The sequence below is a fragment of the Carcharodon carcharias genome, chromosome 4 (genome assembly GCF_017639515.1).
Source record: "Carcharodon carcharias isolate sCarCar2 chromosome 4, sCarCar2.pri, whole genome shotgun sequence".
Classification (NCBI taxonomy): domain Eukaryota; kingdom Metazoa; phylum Chordata; class Chondrichthyes; order Lamniformes; family Lamnidae; genus Carcharodon; species Carcharodon carcharias.
In genome coordinates, this window is record NC_054470.1 from 168,205,681 (window position 1) to 168,229,290 (window position 23,610).

At 41.1% G+C, this 23,610-nt stretch overlaps 1 protein-coding gene across 3 annotated transcripts in view; it reads right to left on the reverse strand.

Moving 5' to 3' along the window:
* snx25 (sorting nexin 25) overlaps nt 1-23,610 on the reverse strand; it is a 251,246-nt gene that overhangs the window by 106,571 nt on the left and 121,065 nt on the right. For all 3 annotated transcript variants that reach the window (XM_041186048.1, XM_041186047.1, XM_041186049.1), the window contains 2 exons: nt 20,429-20,604; nt 16,293-16,479 (listed from right to left, as the gene is read on the reverse strand). In XM_041186048.1, coding sequence (XP_041041982.1) covers nt 16,293-16,479; nt 20,429-20,604 — 363 coding nt within the window. The remainder of the gene's footprint in view (nt 1-16,292; nt 16,480-20,428; nt 20,605-23,610) is intronic.

A 23,610-nucleotide genomic window follows, 5' to 3' on the forward strand; every position in this document is an offset into this window, starting at 1 on the left:
TCAGGAAGCTTCATAGGTTCATTTATATCCCACAGTAACTAAAAAGTGCTGGCAAAGGTGCACCTGTAGCAAGTTAGGGGCTTCCACCAGGCAAATCTCCTCTAGAGCAGTTGGCAGGAAGTGATTTGGATTGAAGGACCATCTTAGAACCATAGAAAAGTTACAGCACAGAAGGAGGCCATTCGGCCCATCTTGTCCATGCGAGCCTAAGGACACCCAGGTGCCCTTTCTAATCCCCCCTTCCTGCACCCGGCCCATAGCCCTGCAGCTTACAGCAATTTAGGTGCAGATCCAGGTACTTTTTAAAAGAGTTTAGGGTTTCTGCCTCTACCACCAACTTGGACAATGAATTCCAGACACCCACTACCCTCTGCGTAAAAAAGTTCTTCCTCATGTCCTCGCCACACCTTCTGCCACTTATCTTGAATCTTTGTCCCCTGGTTCTAGAATTCTCCATCAAGGGAAACAATTTTATCCTGTCCACTCTATCTATTCCCCTCATAATTTTGTACACCTCAATCAAGTCACCTCTCAGCCTTCTTTGTTCTAGGGAAAATAACCCCAACCTATCCAATCTCTCCTCGTAGTTACACTTTTCTAACCCTGGCAACATTCTTGTAAACCTTAAAATGAACAATAAATGGTTATGGTACATTTAAAAGACCTCAGCACTTTATGATTCTGTGCTGAAGCTAATTAAACGGCATTAGTTGTTTTGAGCTGCCCTGTTTATCAGTGTTTGATTCTCAGTCAGATAGAGTGTAAATGGACAGCTTACAATAAGCTACAGTATTTCAACCTTTGAAATGGTGATAAAAGCAATTAGCACATGCCCTAACAGGAAGGACAAAATCAATATGAAAATTAACACTATGAAAATTCCAATAATGCTAATAGTGGCATAAAATAGCAAATGTAATAGTGGCTAGGGTGGGTTCAAGGCATTAATCTAATCAAAGAATTTTGACATCATAAAGGGCTTGAAGGTGTTATAAATATCAGGAGAACATGATTAAATCATTGCTTCAAATTCATTACTAGCCATTATTTGCTTTTTATCTAGCTCTATAAAAAATTTTTTTAAGGGGAAACTGCTTTCAGGAAGAAAAAATGTTTGGCAAACTTACACCCAGAGGGAAAGATTAAAAAAAAACGTGCCTCATTTCATCTCAGTGATATCCTTCGTGAGTAATGTCGTGGCTTGATAACAACCATTTGCTTGCTTCATGATCAGGTTAGCTAGTAACAAATATGAACATCTTTCCTGAACACATTCCTACAAAGATAATGCTTCAGTAAGCAATCTGGCAGCTGCCGGTCCAGGGATGGAACAATGTAGAATATATGATAGTGTTGCATAGCTGTTCAACACAGTCTTCGCAAATAACAGAACACTGAGATGTAATCTGCCCACTTTAATCAAACCCATCAAATGAGCGGCTTGTCTCACTGTTTCTGATCATAAATTCCAGAGATCTCATTCCCACTGTTGGAAGCTCTGACTACAAAGAAAGATTTGCATTTACACTAGATCCTAGTGCACTGTCGGAATCTTCCCAAAATGCCTCATGCATAATTTGAATGGTGTGACATTTCCCCAGGCAAATATAGTTCCCATTGCACTCATACTTTATACAAAATGGAGTTAGAGAGATAGAGGAATCTGTCAGAAAGAAAAGAAGCTGAATTCAAGAAACTAAAGTAGTTTATTTTAAATAAGTGGTTAAGGACTCCCATAGCTCACTCTTACACATCCCCCATCCCAAAGATCAACAAAGGAAATTGTGCATTTCGTGTCAAGATTCTCTCATTGATCGAAACAAAAGGGCTCAATATTCTGATCAGCAATTCAGTTTTTCTTTCCCTGAAATAAGCAATAAACCTGGCTAGAATACAAAGTTAGTTACTCTGATATCACTGAACAATATGCACTAGAATACAATTGCAGTCACTTATCACAGAGTTTGATCTGAAGCAGCTGATACATTAGTCATTTTTACTTATTTCCATTTAATTGCCATTGAATGATTATTTAAATCTCAACATCCAGGATCAACATTTAGCACACTTAAGTCAGGTGCAGCAGTGTCAGAGGAAAACCTCTGACCCAACAACCTGCCTTAGAAAGACTTCAGGGGATACCTATACCACTGAAGCTTCCATTATCAGCCACAACAGAGCAGGTCATCGGGAAATTAATATTCACCTCAGTGAATAAATGGCCTGGTCTGAATTGATCTACAGTGGCTCTCCAAAAGTAAGGCAGCACAGCAAAAGACCACCTTAGGGTACTTTGGGTCTTGGTTGCAAAGGTTTACTCAAATGGTACCAAGTATGAGGGTCTTCAGATGGACAAGAGAAGCTGTTGTCCTCTTAACAAAGAATGTTAAGTGGAGATTTCATATAGTCGTTCAAAATTGAGGGAATTTGATAAAGGGAGAAACTGGCAACAGAGTCAGTAACTAAAGGGCATAGATTTAAGCTCATTGGCAAAGAAAAAAGTTGGCAGGGGGGTGGTGTGGAAGATGAAGATAATTTTTATGCAAGGTGTTATAATGATCTAGAATAGAAACGTAGAAACATAGAAAATAGGAGGAGTAGGCCATTTGGCCCTTCAAGCCTGCTCTGCCATTCATTATGATCATGGTTGATCATCCAACTCAATAGCCTGCTCCCGCTTTCTCCTCATACTCTTTGATCCCTTTCGCCCCACAAGCCTAATCTAGCTCCTTCTTGAAAACATACAATGTTTTGGCCTCAACTACTTTCTGTGGTAGCGAATTCCACAGGCTCACCATTCTCTGGATGAAGAAATTTCTCACCTCAGTCCTAAATGGTCTATCCCATATCCTCAGACTGTGTCCCCTGGTTCTGGACTCCCCCACCATTGGGAACATCAATCCTGCATCGACCCTATCTAGTCCTGTTAGAATTTTATAGGTTTCTATGAGATCCCCCCCTCACTCTTCTGAACTCCAGAGAATATAATCCTAACTGATTCAACCTCTCCTCATATGTCAGTCCCGCTATCCCAGGAATCAGCCTGGTAAACCTTCACTGCACTCTCTCTATAGCAAGAACATCCTTCTTCAGATAAAGAGACCAAAACTGCACACAATATTCCAAGTGTGGGCTCACCAAGGCCCTGTATAATTGCAGCATCTTTGTTCCTGTACTCAAATCCTCTGGCTACAAAGGCCAACATACCATTTGCCTTCTTTACCATCTGCTGCACCTGCATGCTTAGCTTCAGTGACTGGTGTACGAGGACATCCAGGTCTCGTTGCACGTTCCCCTCTCTCAATTTATAGCCATTCAGATAATAATCTACCTTCCTGTTTTTGTTAGGTACCAAAGTGGATAACCTCACATTTATCCACATTATACTGCATCTGCCATACATTTGCCCACTCACTCAGCTTGGAAATCACTCTGAAGCATCTCTGCATCCTCCTCACAGCTCACCTTCCCACCCAGCTTTGTCTCATCTGCAAATTTGGAGATATTACATTTAATTCCCTCATCTAAATTATTAATATATATTGTGAATAGCTGGGGTCACAGCACTGATCCCTGAGGTACCCCACTAGTCACTGCCTGCCATTCGGAAAAAGACACGTTAGTTCCTACTCTTTGTTTCCTGTCTGCCAACCGGTTTTCTATCCATCTCAATACACTACCCCCAATCCCATACACTTTAATTTTACACGCTAATCTCTTATGTGGGACTTTGTCGAAAGCCTTCTGAAAATCCAAATAAACCACATCCACTGGCTCCCCATCATCAACTCTACTTGTTACATTCTCAAAAAATTCCAGCAGATTTGTCAAGCATGATTTCCCTTTCGTAAATCCATGCTGACTCTGTCCGATTCTGCCACTGTTTTTCAAGGGCTCAGCTATTAAATATTTTATAATGGACTCTAGAATTTTCCCCACTACCGACGTCAAGCTGACTGGTCTATAATTCCTTGTTTTCTCTCTACCCAACTTTTTAAATAGTGGGGTTACATTAGTTACCCTCCAATCTGTAGAAACTGTTCCAGAGTCTATAGAATCTCAGAAAATGACCACCAATGCATCCACTGTTTCTAGGGCCACTTCCTTAAGTACTCTGGGATGTAGATTATGAGAACCTGGGGGTTTATCAGCCTTCAAACCCATCAATTTCTCCAACACCATTTCCCTGCTAACACTGATTTGTTTCATATGCAATACCTGAAAGGGTGTAGGAAGCACATTCAATAATGACTTGCAAAAGGGAATTGGAAATATAATTTAAGAGAAATTAAATTGTAGAGCCACGGGGAAAGAACAGCAGAGTGGGATAAATTGGGTTGCTCTTTCAAAGAGTTGGCACAGTCAGGATGGGCTGAATGGCCTTCCCCTGTAGTGCCTGATTCTGTCACCTGACCCAACTTGATCTAAATCCCTAAATGAAGTTCCAGGGCAGCAACTGCAACTATGGAATAGCTCACTTCCCACAGATTCAGCTCATGAAGGGTGTCAATACGGATAGCAGAAGCATAGACTGCCAGGACTCTATTCTTTGGTCATGTTTGTAAACTTTTTCCCAATTTTATCAGGAGGCTGCTTGCCCACTTATTTTAAAATACTTCAATAACCACCCTCTGTGGCAAGATGATTCTGACAGCATTGCAGGGTCCATTCTTAAGAGTTACATTACTAAAAAAAAATGACATTACACTATGGGAACGCTGAGCATTAAGTCTAGGAATCTCCCACTTCAATGCTGGCTGATAAAACATCATTTCAACTGCACACTGACCTCTTGCAGTCAGCGCTTTTAGTTTACAGATAAGAAGCGTAAAGGCCTGACTTACTGAGAGAAAAATATATTCCCATAAACGATGTTTAGAAGTCAGCACCTTCGTCAGTGATTACTAGACAGGGCACCGTTAAATGTCATTTCCAAGTGCCAGATCCCTCTGACTATCTGATTCGCATGGGGTGAGGGTGAGTTTATGACACTGCATTTCTTTCACTAAGTGAAGAAAACAAATAGCTAGGCAATTTGTGCACATATTGAAGCAATAGGGGAAAGTTGAAATACTGTATGGGACCCTCCTTTGCAGGATAAGGTGTGACTTCACTAAGTCATAGCATTCTTACTTCTATTAGTTGGTTGCGGATTCAAGAATTACTCAGGGGACTTGAGCACATCATTTAAGTCATAATTTGAGTGCAGTGCTGAGGGAAGGTCACACTGTCAGAGGTACTATCTTTTTGATGAGAAGTTAAACTAAGGGTCTACCTGCCTTCTGAGATGGACATAAAAGATCCCATAGCACTAGTCACAGAAGAGCAGCAGTGTTCTGCCAGAGGAGGTGGTGGAAGCAGGTTCGATAGTGGTGTTTAAGAGGCAGCTTGACAAATACATGAATAGGATGGGAATAGAGGGATGCGGACCCCGGAAGTGCAAAATGCTTTAGTTGACGGGCAATATGATCGGCGCAGGCATGGAGGGCAGATGGGCCTGTTCCTGTGCTGTACTTTTATTTGTTCTTTGTATTGCAGCCAGTATTTATCCCTCTACCAACATGACTAAAAACAGGTTATCTGGTCATTAACCTCATTGCTACTTGTGAGGCGGTGTGTGCAAACTGGCTATTGCATCTTCTTAAAATTGTGACCATGTTGCAAAAGTACTTAATTAGTTGTGAAATACTATGTAATGCTATGTATTACATCTATATATGTTGTTTCGATCCCCACAGGTACTGATTTTTTTTTTATATGAATTTCCAAATGACCAATGGAAGTAAACCGATGGACATGATTTCACTTTAAGAATTTTACTGTAACAAGCTAAAGTCAACATAGATGAAACATGAACTAACATACAACTGATAGATCAAACCGACGAAAGAGTACTTTCACATTACTTAACTAATGAAACTAAACTAAGCCCTACGAAACACTTTTACTCTACGCCACACTTCTAGCAAATATACAGCATTAAAGGAACAGTCCCAAAATCCCTCCCAGCCCTCCAGTAGAGGTTCACTTCTCCCCACCACACCAAGTCAAAAGTTCCAATGTCCTTTGACAATTATTCCACTCTGCCCAAGTTTTCCCAGATACGATTATCACCAGAAAGGCACACCTCAATGACTCCATATATCTTAAATCTTTAATTGTGCTGTTTGTTCTGTTCACTTCCTTTTGAACTGAAACTAAACTTGGTCACTAACACAACACCACTAAACAGTTCTTCCTTCTTTTCCACAGCAGAGATCTTTGTTCTCGCATCTCAGCCGCAGCTTCATTTCCTGTGAGATACTTTGAAAGTTATTGCTGAAAAAATCTAAGTTTTTCACCTTGCACTCATCAGGACAGATTGCAAGATTACCAACATTAAAGGGAACAACGGCATGAGTCGAGAGTGCTGATTGGTTGGCAAGTGGACTCTGATTGGTTAAGGCATTGCCAGAGAGGATGCAGCAGGAAACAGGTAACTGCCAAGCTATTGTTCAAATTCAAACCAGGCAGGTCCACACCGATTGGTCAAGGCATTGCCATGGGGAATGAACCAGGGAATGGCTGCCAGCCCCCCCCCAAACACCCCTGCCAAAGCTTTTGTTTGGGTTGAAAAGAATCCTGATTGCTTTTTAGTGTAATTCTTAGTACAATCAGGATTGTTATCAACTAAACAAAAGGTTGGGGGTGGAGGACAGCCATTCCCAGTTCATTCCCCATGGCAATGCCTTGACCAAAGTCGACCTACCTGGTTTGAATTTGAACAATAGTCTGGCAACACCTCTACCAATCAGAGTCCACTTAACAATCAACACTCCTATCTCATGCAGTATAAAGTGTTGGTCCTTTTACTGTTGGTAATCTTGCAATCTGATCTGATGAGCGCAAATGAAAAGCTTAGACAGCATGCCTCTTTTCTTCAGTGATACTGAAGTGCTGCACTACCGAATGACTAACTGTGAAAACTGCCACTTCACTTTAATGAGTTTCTATTGGAGTTTCTCTTCCCATGTCAACAAAATCACATGGACATTTCACCGAACTGAGATGTTTATCAGAGATACCACACACCACCACCCACCCCCGCCACTTTTCAGTGTTCTGTCTTATACTGAGTTAAAGAGGATATTTTAAAACATAGTCATCTTGTAAAGTTCAGCATTCATAACAAAGTATGTAGGCATATTCTATCCATCTTTAGAGTATTTAATTCAATGTGTCATTTCCTCCAAAATACTTAAATATATTAGACAAGACAACATTATGAATGTCGCCTCTTGAGATTTACAAAAGAATGCTACCCATATGGAGTTATACATTTGCTTTACTAGTTTAACATTTACATGACATCTAACAATTATCGCTCTAGGACATTTACTGTGCCATGTTCATAAGACATGAAAGAGATCATAAAATGTTTAAGTCAAACCTTACTTCATGCCTACTTAAAAATGGATTTTGTAGGACCAAAAGCATGGCTACTACAGGTAACATGATTTGCAAGTTAGCTACAGTTCTAGAAATTTCCAACAATAGTTACTGGACAAAGCTCAACCCTTATCCATGTGGAATCTCACACCTTTCATTGTGTGAACGCATTGAGATCAATGAAACAAGAGAGTAGCAGATGGTCTGTCTTCCCAGCCTGGACTTATAACAAAGAGAGAGAGCCACTGAAACTTGTTATACCTGTGGAGGTGCAAATAGCCACCATCCATATCCTAAGCTGAACAAAGGATTTTGACCAGAGACATAGCAACTGATTGTTACCCTGAAATGACTCTTCAATGGGCAACACCGCATGACCTGAGCTCCTTTGGATTTTAGAAAGTTTTAATGTTATATCCCTGGGCTCACAGGGCAGTCTGCTGTTAACATCCAGCCTGTCAATACCAAAGCACGACTCCAGGCTGACAACAAAGCCTGCCTCAAGTCTAAACCTCCTCGAAGCCTGGTTCTCTGGAAGATTCCTGCCATCTGCATGTCATGCCTTGCTGCATCATCACAAACTTTGAAGGAATTGGCAACTGTTGCTTTCAGCTAGCTGAACCTTCTTGAACTTTAACTCTTACATGAAGGAACCCTCACTGCACTCTGACATTCTGGACTCTAGCATTCACATGAGTTAATATCCATAGCTTCGTGGTTTTTTTTGTTCAAGGTTATTCCAAGTTGTAAAACTCTTTTCTTTCCTATCGCCTTCTTGCATGCTTGTATTTGCGCATATATTTGCAACGACTATTTCCAGGGTTTGAATGCATGAATAAACAATACTTCTGATTTAACCCTAAAGAGAGTTTACTGCGAGTCACTTTAAAATTTTAATAAGAAAACTACAGGGATGCTTTGAAGATACACTATACAAAGCAAAAGAAACTGTCAAAATTACCATCACTTCCTGATATCTGTGCTGCATGTTGTCTACCAACCCTGTTAACGTTTACAGAAAATCCAAAGAACCAGGGCGGAATTTTATGGCCCTGTTGTGGCAGGACAGAGCCTTAAAATGCGGCAAACCATTCAAAAATCCATTGACTTTGGTGGGACTGTAAAATCCTGCCAATGTAAAATTCTGCCCTCAGTGATTAACTGAAAGAAATTACATTACAAAATTTCACATTTTTAAACAAAAGCAAACTTTACGGCATATAGAAAAATTAAACAAAGTAAGCACGCCTAACTTAATACTAAATTTTGTTAACACTTAGAGAATTCAAACCAAGTATGTCACAGCTCTGAGTTTAATTTAATTTCTCCTCTAATGATCCAGCTATCCTCCAAGGTACAAAATTTCATGGGGATCCTTCCATCATATTTTGGCAAAGTGATCCTCCATCTTTTCTTCAAAGCTTCATGACTGTGGATTTCTGAGCACAAGCTTAGGCCTCAATACATTCACTCCTTGACCTGGCTTTGGATAGGAAGCTCTGGGCAGACTCTCTCTCTCTCTCTCTCTCTCTCTCTATCTCTCTCTGCCTTCTCCAAGCTAACTGCTGGTTATCCCTATGAGGATTACTATAAATTTCTTCCTCTAGCTCCAAGCTAGGCAAATCTTCCAGCCTCCTTTCCCTCACGAATTGTCTTTAGACTCTCACCTACATTCCGTGCAGTGAACGATATAGTATTTTCTCTGCTTCAGATGCAAGCCTTGCTAACATTTATCTCTTTTTCTCCCTCAACTGAGTGAACTGCAACTGATTTTATCTGTTCCCAAACAGAACTGCTGACTGCTTGTTTCTGTAACAGGTACACCAATAAATTAAACCAAAGGAACCTCCCAAGCCCCCCAACCCATCTCCATGGCAATATGGCATACTTGTAATGTTCCAAACAGAAATGTAAACTAACTGCTACCTTCAAAACCAAACCTTTTGATTTCGGGACGCACAAGAATAATTCATATCACTAATGGAATTAACCACTCTCTTCTCCAGACTTGCTGGTTCCAACAAGAGCTCCCTTGTTTACAAGCTGCTTTTAGCTTCTTTTCATCTGGAAGTTACATAAATAATCAAAATCTTTTATGGAGGTAAATGTAGGCCTCCTGGCTCTATCATAAGCTGAATAATTGGTCATCCATTGTTTAGACTTGGCCTGACAAGTAACATTAGCACCACTCAAGTGTCAGGCAATGACCATCTCCAATGAGAGAGAATCCAACCATCGCCCCTTGATGTTCAATGGAATACCATCACTGAATCCCCCACTATCAACATCTTGGGGATTACCATTGACCAGAAACTGAACTGGACTAGCCATATAAATACTCTGGCTACAAGAACAGGTCAGAGGCTAGGAATCTTAAGATGAGTAACTTACCTCCTGACTCCCAAAGTCTGTCCACCATCTAGAAGGCAGAAGTCAGGAGTGTAATGGAATACTCCCCACTTGCCTGGATGAGTGCAGCACCCACAACACACAGGCTTCACATCGTCCAAGACAAAGCAGCCCGCTTGACTGGCACCACATCCACAAACATTCACTCCCTCCACCACCGACACACAGCGTGTACCATCTACAAGATGCATTGCAGGAATTCACCAAGGCTCCTTAGACAGCACCTTCCAAACCCACGACCACTACCATCTAGAAGGACAAGGGCAGCAAATAGATGGGAACACCACCACCTGTAAGTTCCCCTCCATGTCACTCACCATCCTGACTTGGAAATATCTCGCCGTTCCTTCACTGTCACTGGGTCAAAGTTCTGAAGCTTCCTTCCTAACAGCACTGTGGCTGTACCTATACCACATGGGCTGCAGTGGTTCAAGAAGGCAGCTCACCACCACATTCTCAAGTGCAACTCGGGATGGGCAATAAATGCTGGCCCACATCCTGTGAATGATTAAAAAAATTTGCTCCCTTCAAAATCTGACCTTATTAAATAAACATAAATTAGCCTTTGAACTGCAATCACCCCAGGTCTGTTTACCAGTGCCACAAGCTCTTTTCATCTATCTACATTTAACACTTTAATTCCTAATACGAAAAGTTGCATCTCTAAAACATTAATTATGGGGTCAGATGTTCACAATAATACAATAACTTCTATTTACATAATGCCTTTAATATAGTAAAATACCCCCAGGGGTTTTGCAGGACCGTCTGACAAAATTGCACAAATAGCCACATGGAGATATTAGAATAGATATCCAAAAGCTTGATCAAACAAGTATATTTTAAGGAGCACCTTAAAGGAGGAAAAAGGTGAAGAACATACAGGCAAGAAAGCTGAAGGCACAGCCGCCAATGGCAAAATTATTATAATTGGGAATGCACAAGAGGCCAGGATTAAAGGAATGGTGATCTATTTAGAAGGCCGGAGGAGTTTACAGAGATAGGGAGGAGTGCTCAGCCAGTGGAGGAATTTGAATGTAAGGGTGAGAATTTTAAATCTGAGGCATTGCTGGAACCACTACATATATTGGTGGCAGAGCACACTTCTTGCCCGACTGCTCTGCAAGCCTTTTGGCTATTGATTTAGCACAAAATAAGCAACAATCTCTATTCCAGCCTTAACATCCACTTAAATAAACACCAATTTCAGACCTGAAAAGTGTCCTGACTACCTCAAATTACCCTGGAAGGGTAAGGTACCTCAAAAATTCCCACACGGCTGTCAAGCCAAAAAGAGGTACTGCCTACCACACGAATGAGTAATGCGGCATATGAATTTCACTACCAGTGCAATTCCAGGTGCGCAAGCTGTAGGTCCCAATGAATGGCGGATTATATCAAACAGCACATCCCTTCAGCTGCTTGCAATAACCCCAGATCTGCTTACCATACTTAACCAGCCCATGCTGGCAAAATGCTTTGCTTGTGCAGCATAATGTCCAATGTTGGATACATTTCCATGATTGGAGGGCACCTGTTTACAAGTATATGTATTCACATGCAGGGGCTTGTCCTCGAGACAAAAGGAATGTGTCCAGGCATTGCACCTTTTCTGAATTAAACAAAAGCATGGAGGTCAATAGGTCCCTGGTGTATTGGCCTTGGCAACGCCTCAGCCAGGCAGAATCGACTTGCCAACTATTCTCTGTTCTCATTCAGTGTAAATTGTTCCTCCCTCTGAAATTTTCCATTCTTGCATCTGTTCTGATAAGTGGAATAAGTGGAAGACAAAAAGGCTTCGACAGCAAATCCCCTTCTTTTTAAGCATTGCTCAAGCACCAATTAATTCCATGTTGAAACTAAATATGCTTTTATAATCGTTCTTTTACTTAACGATTATATCTTCCTTCAAACTTACAACAAGCCTCATGTAGTATTTTGATTATATTCTTAAGGACTCCCATGGTAAAGCAGGGCTGGCTGAAGGTTACAATCACATGCTTATTGGTGTTCAGAGAATCTGTACACCTCAAAACTTTCAGGCTTGTTAAATCTTGGTCACACTAGATCAACTGGATAATCACAGAATGCATTCAAATAACAATAGAAGATTGGCTATCTGACAGGAGGCAGAGAATAGGGATAAGGGGATCCTTCTCAGGATGGTGGCCGGTGACTAGTGGAGTTCCGCAGGGGTCAGTGTTGGGACCACAACATTTCACTTTATACATTAATGAACTAGATGAAGGAACTGAGGGCATCCTGGCTAAGTTTGCAGATGATACAAAGATAGGTGGAGGGACAGGTAGTATTGAGGAGGCAGGGACGCTGCAGAAGGATTTGGACAGGTTAGGAGAATGGGCAAAGAAGTGGCAGATGGAATACAACGTGGGGAAGTGTGAGGTCATGCACTTTGGTAGGAAAAATAGAGGCATAGACTATTTTCTAAATGGGAAGAGAATTCAGGAATCTGGAGTGCAAAGGGACTTGGGAGTCCTAGTTCAGTTTTCTCTTAAGGTTAACTTGCAGGTTGAGTCGGTAGTTAGGAAGGCAAATGCTATGTTGGCATTTATTTCGAGAGGACTAGAAAAGAAAAGCAGGGATGTGCTGCTGAGACTTTATAAGGCTCTGGTCAGACCACATTTGGAATATTGTGAGCAATTTTGGGCCCCATTCTGGCCCTGGAGAAGATCCAGAGGAGGTTCATGAGAATGATCCCAGGAATGAAAGGCTTAACATATGAGGAATGTTTGAGTACTCTGGGTCTATACTTGCTGGAGTTTAGAAGGATGAGGGGGGATCGGATTGAACCTTACAGAATACTGAAAGGCCTGGATAGAGTGGACATGGGGAAGATGTTTCCATTAGTAGGAGAGACTAGGACCCGAGGGCACAGCCTCAGAGTAAAGAGAAGACCTTTTAGAACAGAGATGAGGAGAAACTTCTTTAGCCAGAGAGTGGTGAATCTATGGAATTCATTGCCAAAGAAGGCTGTGGAGGCCAGGTCATTGAGTGTATTTAAGACCGAGATAGATAGGTTCTTGATTGGTAAGGGGATCAAAGGTTACGGGGAGAAGTAGGGTGAATGGGGTTGAGATCCTTATCAGCCATGATTGAATGGCGGAGCAGACTCGATGGGCTGAATGGCCTAATTTCTGCTCCTATGTCTTATGGTCTTAAATCCTCAACGACTTTCTGCATGTAAAATTTAGGTGAATTGCAATTGATTGACTAATCCCCACAGCTACCCTGAAAAAAACTGCTTGTAACAGCAACGTATCAGAGACCCTTAACTCTGCATCATTTAGAATACATCTAAACAGTACAAGAATGTCCCTCTGCGTTCAACAAAAGGATCAGTCTCAAAAGATCACACCTTCAATCCAAACATTTTACCAAACTCAAGGATGCACAAACACAATCTTACTGGATTAAAAATGAGCTGACACACATTAAAACCTTAGACAAGTAAAACCTGTTGTCTAAAAACATCATCTTGCAACAAACTCTTAAGCTTCTTTAATTTCAGCTTTGTTTTAATTTGGATTCTAGGAGACTGCTGGTCAGTGTGATAAGGCCTGATGCTTACACAGCTAAGCCCAGCTCTCTCAGCCTAGAATCTGCTGCAGACCCAGTTCTTTTTCTGGGGATCACCAACAAGGCCAGCATTTATTGCTGTCCTATGAAGGTAGCAAGTTTGGTATAATTGACTGACTCATTAGGCTATTTCAGAAAGCCAATAAGAGTAAACACATTAACGTTTGCAAATAGAACCATTTTTATGCCAGATCAGGTAAGGGTTTAGATATATTGAGATTTTAAAAAATTACTTGGAATCAATCATATATGGTACATATTGATGAGTTCCACAGCAATGGGAAAACTTAAACATGTATTATGAATTTTACAACAAATCTCAATGGTGCTTTCTTTGTAAGCATACACCAACTAAGATTCTGAATAAAAGCATGAGTCAGCGAACGGCAGATTACAAAACACTCACATTCGAGACACTGCCTCAGCTAATTCACAAATCGCTCAGTGACATCATAGTTATCACAGATTTTTCACAGGTCAATATACACCAATAAGCCACCTATTTTCTGCACTAAACAAAGCAAGGATTGAAAAATTTTTAATTTACAACTTCACTAATTTATTCCTAGTGGTTGAAACTACAAATATCATTAAATTCTTCTCCCTCAAAACAATTCTGTAAACAGCAACAAACCACATCCACCAGTGCTTGCATTGAATAAAACCTTTCACTTGGTAGGAGAAATGGATGGGAGAGCTGAAGGTAAAAGCAGTTCAAAGTTTTCAAGTCCCAGTAAAAAATCAATAATGTTGACACCAGTAACATTGGAGTTCCATTTTAAGGTATGCAAGATCAGTTTGAACAAGTTTTACTGGCACCCTTCATTTCCAAGTTTTACTGTTCTTTTCCTCAAGGGAGACAGAATTTGGCTGTAGGCTAACAGTAATATTGCTATACAGGTGACTAAATAAATTGATGTGAATATATCAGGGCAGAAATCCATTTGAATAATACCTGAATTAGCAATCAGCTTTGACTATCTGTCAAAATCGTTACATTCAATTTCCAGCTCCCTTTCCTCATCATTTTTTGTGTCAAAAAGAAGGAGCTATTCTTAAAGGCAAAGAAAACCCTTAGCTGGACACCATCACTCAAATCGGTTTTAGTTGGAGTTTGCACACCACACATTGTTCCCCCGATCACACCTCAGGTTTCAGCAACCACATCTGAAAGTTGCATACTAACCGCGGCTTGTCTGTAGGTCAATGGCCCAGGAAGTCAGACCAGTTTCATATCCCATTACACTTTCTTTGGAAGCCACCATAAATTCCTCAATACACTGAAAATTAGATTGCTTCATATTTCAGTGGCTTTTTTAAGCCTGAATTTTTTTTTATATAAATTAATTTCTCTTCTCTTTTAGCCTCTCTCTCCACTTCACCCCAAGTTCAGATACATCCCTCACCTCTACTTTCATTATTAGCCACTTAGGTGGTGGGCCCTATCAACTTAAAATGGTTTATGTATTGATTTTGACTCTCCTTCCTGAGGAAACATATAGCCTGCAACTTCCAATAGCATACCATGGTTTAGAATTCACAATAGAGAATTGCAAAGATAATACTATAGGGGACAGACTTTCTGCTTTGGGTAGGATCAGAAAATTGTGCCCAAAATTCTGCTGGTTAGGCTGAAGTTCAAGTTTTTACTAAAATTCAATTGCATAATCACAAACAAAATCTTCCATGAAACAGCACGATCAGTAATAGAACACCATTGTTTCTCATTCTATTAAAATAATCCCTTGTTGTGTTTAAGAGTGGTAACCTGGTGCGAGTTTATTAATACGACTGAAAATGCGTACATCACCAAACATCAGCGTGTCTAATAAGGGCATCCAATTCTCCACTTGTGAATAATCTGATTTAAAAAAAATCAAGAAAACTATATGGATAATTTAATAGCCTCAGCGGTGTACACTCGCCAGTTAATTTGTAAATTAAACATCTTTGATGTGAAGGAGCTTAACTTGTGTCTACCAGTGCCCGCACATTGAAGAAAAAGCAACGGAATTTAAAGAGCCTTCCAGGCCGGTACATACAGCGGAATCTCACAACATCGACTTGGGGGCGGTTTTTCTTTCATAGGATGTGGGTGTCGCTGGCAAGGTCAACAAAGTTTGTTGCCCAAACTTAACTGCCCTTGAAGTAAGTGGCTTGCTCGGCCGTTTCAAAAGGCAGTTAAGAATCAACCACATTGCTGTTGGTCTGGAGTCACATGTAGGCCAGACTGGGCAAGGATGGCAGATTCCCTTCTCTAAAAGGACATTACTGAACCAGGTTGTGGTAAAACCCTATCACTGATAGTTGTCATGGTCACCATTACTGAGGCCAGCTTTACATTCCAGACTTATTAACGGAATTTGAATTCCACCAGCGTGGTAGGATTTGAACTTATGTCCCCAGAGCCTGAGCCTCTGGATTACAAGTCTAGTGACAATACCACTATGCCCCATAGTGCAGCCAGTTCTGCGGGTAAACCCCATTCAAACCTCTATCTTTTGCATTGGTTTGACCAATTCCGCCCAGGTTGCAATGATATTACTTCTGTAAATGAATGAAAAACTTTACTTTATAGTCTCTAGCTCTAGTTTCAACAGTGACAACATCTTGCTTGGATATAGCATCTTTAAAATCGAAAAATGCCCCAAAGTGCTTCACAGAAACAATCAAGAAAATAGATGCTGAGCCAAAGGAGGAGATTAGAGCTTGGTCAAAGTGGTGGATCGTAAACAGATTTTTAAAAGAAGTGGGGGGGGGGGGGAACACACAGTATATAATCACAATGTTACCACAACAGTTCCCAAAAACTGCCTGTAAAAACATGGCTACTGCACAAAGGAATAGATTGTTATTACCTCAGCTGCTTTAAGAACTCCACATCACAGCTGCTGTTGATAAGTTTGATGAACTCCTCATAGGAAGGAGCATAAGTGTAGGCTTTCTTGTGATGCTCATTCGCTTGCTCCCTGTGTTCCATCTGGGTTAGCAGCATTCGATTAATGTAGTCTGGATCACTCAGAAGTACCACCATTGGTTTCAGGACTGTCAAAAGTAGGTTCAGGTATGAGTTTAGAACAGACAAAATTCAGAACTCAAGTTGACAATCATCAGATGATCTAATACTAAAAGCTACAAGAAAATTTGCTTCTCTATCAATTTTTCTCTCAGAAAGGCATGAGTTCCACAAGCACTGACAACCTTCCAGTACCAGGTAGCAATTTTTCTTCTGCGATGAGCAGACAGTGGGTGCTGCAGGCTATGGGCTAGATTTTCCCAGGCCCTATGCAGGCAGAGCAACAGGTATTTTCTGGAAAATAGGTGTCGGGCCAGTTTGCTGATGAGGTCCCATCTCCCCTTTTCCCATGGGTAGCCCGGATGCGATATCAGCAACCCAGGCATCCGTGGCAAGATGCCAATTAAGGTTGCTAAGTCAACTAATTGCCAGCAAGTTACACACCTCACCCCGGCAACTAAGAGGAGACAGCTTCAAAGTGAGCGGCTTTAATGGTTACCAGCAGAAAATGGCAATGCTGTTGTATTCCCAGGTCACAGCCTTGCCATTGAGTGAGGATATCCTGGAAACGGATGTCTCTGATTGTCATGGCAGCCACTCCCCTGATATTGATGGAGCCTCCATTACTGTCCTGCTGCTTGGCCCTCAGCAGCATTCTCACTGGTCACACTGTGAGGCCTGCCAGCCTCCTTTGCAGTGGGCCATGCTGTATTCAATTTTAGCCTCCAGAACCTACCCACCATCCCTAACTGGAACAGGGAAGCAGCTTCTAATTGGCTGCCTCTCATTAAAAATTAAGCCAATGGGTGTGCTATGACATTGAGCAGGGTCAGGACCCAGGAATGATCCTGCCTCACAATTATTTTCAAAGTTGCAAAACTTCAGGCCGATGGAGGAATTTTGGCGGGGGGGGGGGAGACGGATGGATGGAAGGGGGAAAAAATTAATCACCTGATTCTGTACCTCACCCAATATTCACTTTTTTTATTCTTTCATGGGATGTGGGCGTCACTGGCTAGGCCAGTATTTGTTGCCCATCCCTAATTGCCCTCGAGAAGGTAGTGGTGAGCCACCTTCTTAAACCACTGCAGTCCATGTGATGTAGTTACACCCATATTGCTGTAAGGAAGGGAGTTCCAGGATTTTGACCCAGTGACAGTGAAGGAACAGCGATATATTTCCAAATCAGGATGGTGAGTGGCTTGGAGGAGAACTTCCAGGTGGTGGTGTTTCCATGCATCTGCTGCCTTTGTCCTTCTAGGTGGTAGTGGCCACGGGTTTGGATAGTGCTGACATAGGAGCTTTGATGAGTTGAAGTACATCTTGTAGATGGTACACACTGCTGCCACTGTGCATCCACAAGCTCCCACAAACAGCAATGCAATAATAACTAGATTATCTGTTTTTATGATGCTGGTTGAGGGCTAAATGTTGACCAGAACACAAGGGATGATTCCACAAAACAGTGCCATTAGATTTTTACGTCTATTCAAGGGGGCAGACAGGGTCTCAGTATAATATCTCATCTGAAAGACAGCACCTCCAACAGTGCAGCAATCCCTCAGTGCTGCAGTGCAGTGTCAGCCTTGATTTTTGTGATCAAGTCTCTGAAGTGGGACTTGAATTTCTGAATCAGAGGTGAGAATGCTATCAACTGGGCCACAGCTGAGACTAAAGATGGAAAAGGCCTGGCTGGCACAGGTCTGCAGTATTTTGTGGAAACCGGAGGCACAGGAGAAACCTTTCTGGAGCAGAGCCAGGTGGGCTGACATCAATTGCATTGGGCCCAGCTTGCACAGGGCATCAGTGTTTGCACAACTAAAACGGATTGTGATCATAGTCCTGCTACATTAGATAAACAACTGCCTATTTGTTCAAATGTTGTCATAACTGACAGGTGCGTGGTTCCATCTCCTCTGACATACCAGTATTTCCATGCTCCAACCTAGAAAGGGTGAAAATCCATAAAAGATGCAAATCAATTAAATCAGAGTGCATTTTGACAGGTTTATATTATACACACAGCCCGAGGCCTCAGATGTCAAAATGTTTCATGAGGAAAGTGAGATCATTATGTACTTAAATCACGAATGAGAAAAAAAACTTAAGACACTGTTCCACTGGACAGGCAGCTTCACTCATTTTGCTTTTCTTAGTATAAGTTTCAGAGACCATGAACTTCATTCGAACACTGTATTTACACGTGACACTGACAAGTTCACAGCTGCAGAATATGTAGGAAGAAGCACAACAGAAATCAAAGACAATCATTAGCAGAAATCCATGTTAGAGTAAAAGCAAAATACTGCAGATGCTGGAAATCTGAAATAAAAACAGAAAATGCTGGAAAAACTCAGGTCTGACAGCATCTGTGGAAAGAGAAAAAAAATAAAGTTAACATTTCGAGTCCTTATGACCCTTCTCTGAAGAAGGGCATAAGGACTCGAAATGTTAACTTTGTTTTTGTCTCTCCCCACAGATGTTGTCAGACCTGCTGAGATTTTCCAGCATTTTCTGTTTTAGATCCAGACACTCTAACGTGGATCAAAGTCAAAAAGCAAGGGTGCTAGGATGATTAAGTTGATTTATTCCACTCAATTTCACATTAAGCAACGTTAGTCAATCTCCAGTCCTTTCGCTCACAGTCTGGAGTCTGGAGAGCTACTTCTGAAAGTGGTTACATCATCAAACTAAGCAACATCTATATTTAAGTATATTGTCCACAATTAAGTCTGCTACAAGCTTGAAGGACAAATTCATACCAACTTCCCAAATGAAACTCCAAGGGAAAAAATGCTTAATTATAAAATGGCACTCACTGTTTAAACGATTTAAACAAAAATTTGTCTAGTAGGTTTGTGCAGCTGCATTTGAGGCAGTTGAACTGCTACTATTTTTAGTTCACTTCCATTTTCAAACACTCATCCCTTTGCAAGTGAATAGAACAAAAATAACAATTAGAATCAAGTTTTGCAGTGCAAGAGAGGCGAGGCCAAGGTGATTACTACCTTCACAGGAGTAAAGGTGATTACTATCTTCACATGAGTGAAGTGAGGAGCTGATTTAGGATTGAGAAGTGAATGTCCACATAAGCAAAATTTAATTGGGAAACCAGCTGAGTTGGACCAAAGAAACAAGAGGCCACAGCAATATGTAGTATTGTGCACTTAAAAAAAATACAGAAAATTAGGAGAGAAACATAACAGGGACTACTGTTGTTAGTCATTTGAACTAGCTATGGTGAGAGGACAGGGAGATCATATTGCTCTCTCCCATGTATATCATGGAAGTAGCAGCCTGGTCTCAACCAAAGCAAAACTTTAGGGATATGGTAACAATGGATATGTTACTGGATTAGCGATCCACAGGCCTGGTTTAATGGTCTGGATGCACGAGTTCAAAACCCAACACAGCACACATAAATATGGAATGAGAAACAGCTAGCATCAGAAATGATAACTATGAAAGTACCAGATTGTTGTAAAAACTTACCTGGTTGTCACTAATGTCCTTTAGGGAATCAATTCCAATATGTCACTCTTAACTGCCCTCTACAATGGCCTAGTAAGTCATTCAGTAAGTAAGTATCTCAAGGGTAACTAGGGATGAGGAATGCCAGCAACAACAAAAAAAATCCATTATTGGCTTCTCCTCATAAGCAATCCAAATGGAGCCTTTACCAGCAAGATGGCTCAGTTGAATTTGCAAAGGGAAGAACTTATTTAAAATTTCAGTCAGATTTCACTGCAGGTTAAATATCCAAGCATAACAAGGATTTTTTTGCTAAATTTTCCCACTTATTACAAATGAAGGGCACTCCTTTAATCTAGGCAAATTATTTGCCGTGAATGGCGGACTTTCTATTCAGACTTTAAATTATTAATGGGGATAATTAAACGGTTAATGCTAATGAAGGTTGAGGCACTCCTCAGTTACAGCTTATCTAAGCAACCCAAATTCCCAAGGACTCGCACATACCTTTCATGGCCAATATTTCTGCAAGAACAATCTTTAGGCTATGAGAAGCGACATCTTTCGTATTTAAGAGACAAAGCACCAGCACCCGTGAGCACGTGCGCAGGAATTGGTCCTCATCCTCAAAGCTCTTCAAGCATGGATGTAGAGGGAAGGGTTTTGGCTGCTGCTCCTCTTGCCTAAAATAATAATCAGGCAGCATTAAACCAACACATATCCACAATTCAAACATGAAGAATAATCCTCAATTTTCTACTCCATAAAAACCCATGCACACAAACAGCTGGCCCAATTGTATCTGTACATATCATTGGTACAAAATTCAGGGGGGTTTGATTAAGGAGATCGATAAAAAGAAAACTTGAATGTACTACATACACGTGCTTGGATAAAGGAGATCAGCGCTGGGGAATGAAACAGCTTTTCAGCTCCATTTATCCAATGTCCCAAACAAGCATTTCCGGGTCAGGTACAAACAAGAATCATAGGAATATCTCAAGTTTAGGAACAGGAATAGACCATTCAGCCTCTTAAGCCTACTCCACCATTTAATGAGATTGTGGCCAATCCACATCTCAACTCCATTTTCTGACTGTATCTAAAGTGTCCGAGTAATATCACTCAACTTAACTGCAATGCCACAAGAACACCAGTTATTCCACCAATGTGAATTTTCTATTCCCAGCACAGAGAATACTTTGCAGGCTTTTTGTATGAAATCTTCAATTAAGGGGCAAATTTTGATAGTTTCGTATTATAAATTTGCCTAAAAAGAGGTTCAATGCAATGGACAGCCTTGAGTACTATACTACATTTCAAGGAATAATATAGACTGGTATTAAAAGAGGAATGAAATAATAAATGCAAGTATTAAACTTGGAATATTTCTCCTGCTATAGAATGAATATGAAACAGTGTGGAACAGTTTAATGGACAAGACAGTTGAGGGTTATGGGAGGGCAGGAGAGTGGAGTTGACACCACCACCAGGTCAGAAATGATCTTACCATATGGCGGAACAGACTCGAAGGGCTGAAGGGTCCTAAGTCCTATGTCCCTATTTGCATTCTGAGGTTTGAAAATGCTCCATCCTTCATTTTTACTGAAAGTCTCACCTCCACATTTTCACTTTCTGAATCTGGTAGGAGAGAGTGTGATATACAAAAGGATACTCAGGGATCATCAGCCACCCCAGGCATTCAGAGTTAGTCCGCAGCAGCACTCGACTTAAAGTGGTAATGAAGAGCACCAAGATTATTTGGCGAGAAATTGAGCGATTGGATTTCAAAACAAATCACGTCACCAGGAGTCTTTATTGAGCTGGATGCCAGGGCAGTGTTCTCCTGGTCTATACCAACTAAATAATTGCACAGGGGAGGCGGTGACGTAGTGGTATTATCACTGGGCTAATACTCCAGATATCCAGGGTAATTCTCTGGGGACCTAGGTTTGAATCCCACCATGGCAGATGGTGAAATTTGAACTCAATGAAAAAATTCAACGAATTTAATAGAAGTCTAATGATGACCATGAAACCATTGTTGTAAAAACTCATCTGGTTCACTAATGTCCTTTAGGGAAGGAAATCTGCCATCCTTACCTGGTCTAGCATACATGTAACTTCAGACCCACAATAGTGTGATTGACTCTTAAATGCCCTCTGAAATGGCCTAGCAAGTCATTCAGTCCTTAAGGGCAATTAGCAATGGGCAATAAATGCTGGGCCAGCCAGTGATGCCCACATCCCATGAACAAATTTTTAAAAAAAATCAACCAGAGAACAGACCGTCTTACCCAACCCTATCATCCCTGCCCCCCCGATTTTGATATAGGATTATCACTGAAATAAAAAATAGTGAATTCAGAAGAAACTCCAGAGAGTGGAGGGCATGTAGAATCAGAGAATGGTTGAGGCAAATAGTGTATGTGCATTTAAGGGGAGGCTAGACAAGCATTCGAGGGGGAAGGACATTGAGGGTTATGCTGACAGAGTTACAGAACAAACAAACATAGGAACATATGAACATATGAATTAGGAGCAGGAGTAAGCCACTCGGTCTCTTGAGCCTGCTCCACCACTCAATAAAATCATAGCTGATCTGAATGTAACCTCAGTTCCACATTCCTGCCTACCTCCGATAACCTTGTACCCCCTTGCTTATCAAGGATCTATCTACCTCTGCTTTAAAAATATTCAAAGGCTCTACTTCTGCCACCTTTTCAGGAGGAGAGTTCCAAAGACTCACGGCGCTCAGAAAAGGTTTCTCCTCAGCTCTGTCTTCAGTGGGTGGCTCCTTATTTTTAAACAGTGCCCCCTAGTTCTAGATTCACTCACAGGAGGAAGCATCCTTTCCAGATCCATATTGTCAAGGCCCTTCAGGATCTTATATGCTTAAATCAATCAAGTCACTTTTTACTCTTCTAAACTCCAGCAGATACAAGCCTAGCCTGTCCAACCTTTCCTCATAAGACAACCTGCCTATTCCAGGTACTAGTCTAGTAAACCTTCTTTGAACTGCTTCCAACACAATTACATCTTTCTTTAAATAATGTGACCAATACTGTACTCCACATGTGGTCTCACCAATACCCTGTACAACTGAAGCAGAACCTCTCTACTTTTGCATTCAGTTCCCCTCGCAATAAATGATAGCATTCTATTAACTTTCCTAATGACTTGCTGTACCTGCATACTAACCTTTTGCAATTCATGCACTAGGACACCCTGATCCATCTGAATCTCAGAGCTCTGCAATTTCTCACCATTTAGATAATATGCTTTTTTTTTTAAATTCCTGTCAATTTCACATTTTCCCACATTATACCCCATTTGCCAGGTATTTGCCCACTTAATTAACCTATCTACATCCTTTTGTAGTCTCCTTATGTCTCCTTCACAACTTACTTTCTTACCTATCTTTGTGATATCAGCAAATTTAGCAACCATACCTTTGGTCCCTTCATCCAAGTTGTTTATATAAATTGTAAAAAGTTGAGGTCCCAGCATTGATCCCTGTGGCACACCACTTGTTACATCTTGCCAACCAGAAAATTATCCATTTATGCCTGTTAGCTAGACAATCTTCTATCCATGCCAATATGTTACCCCCACACCATAAGCTTTTATTTTCCGCAATAACCTTTGATATGGCACCTTATCAAATGCCTTCTGGAAATCTAACTACA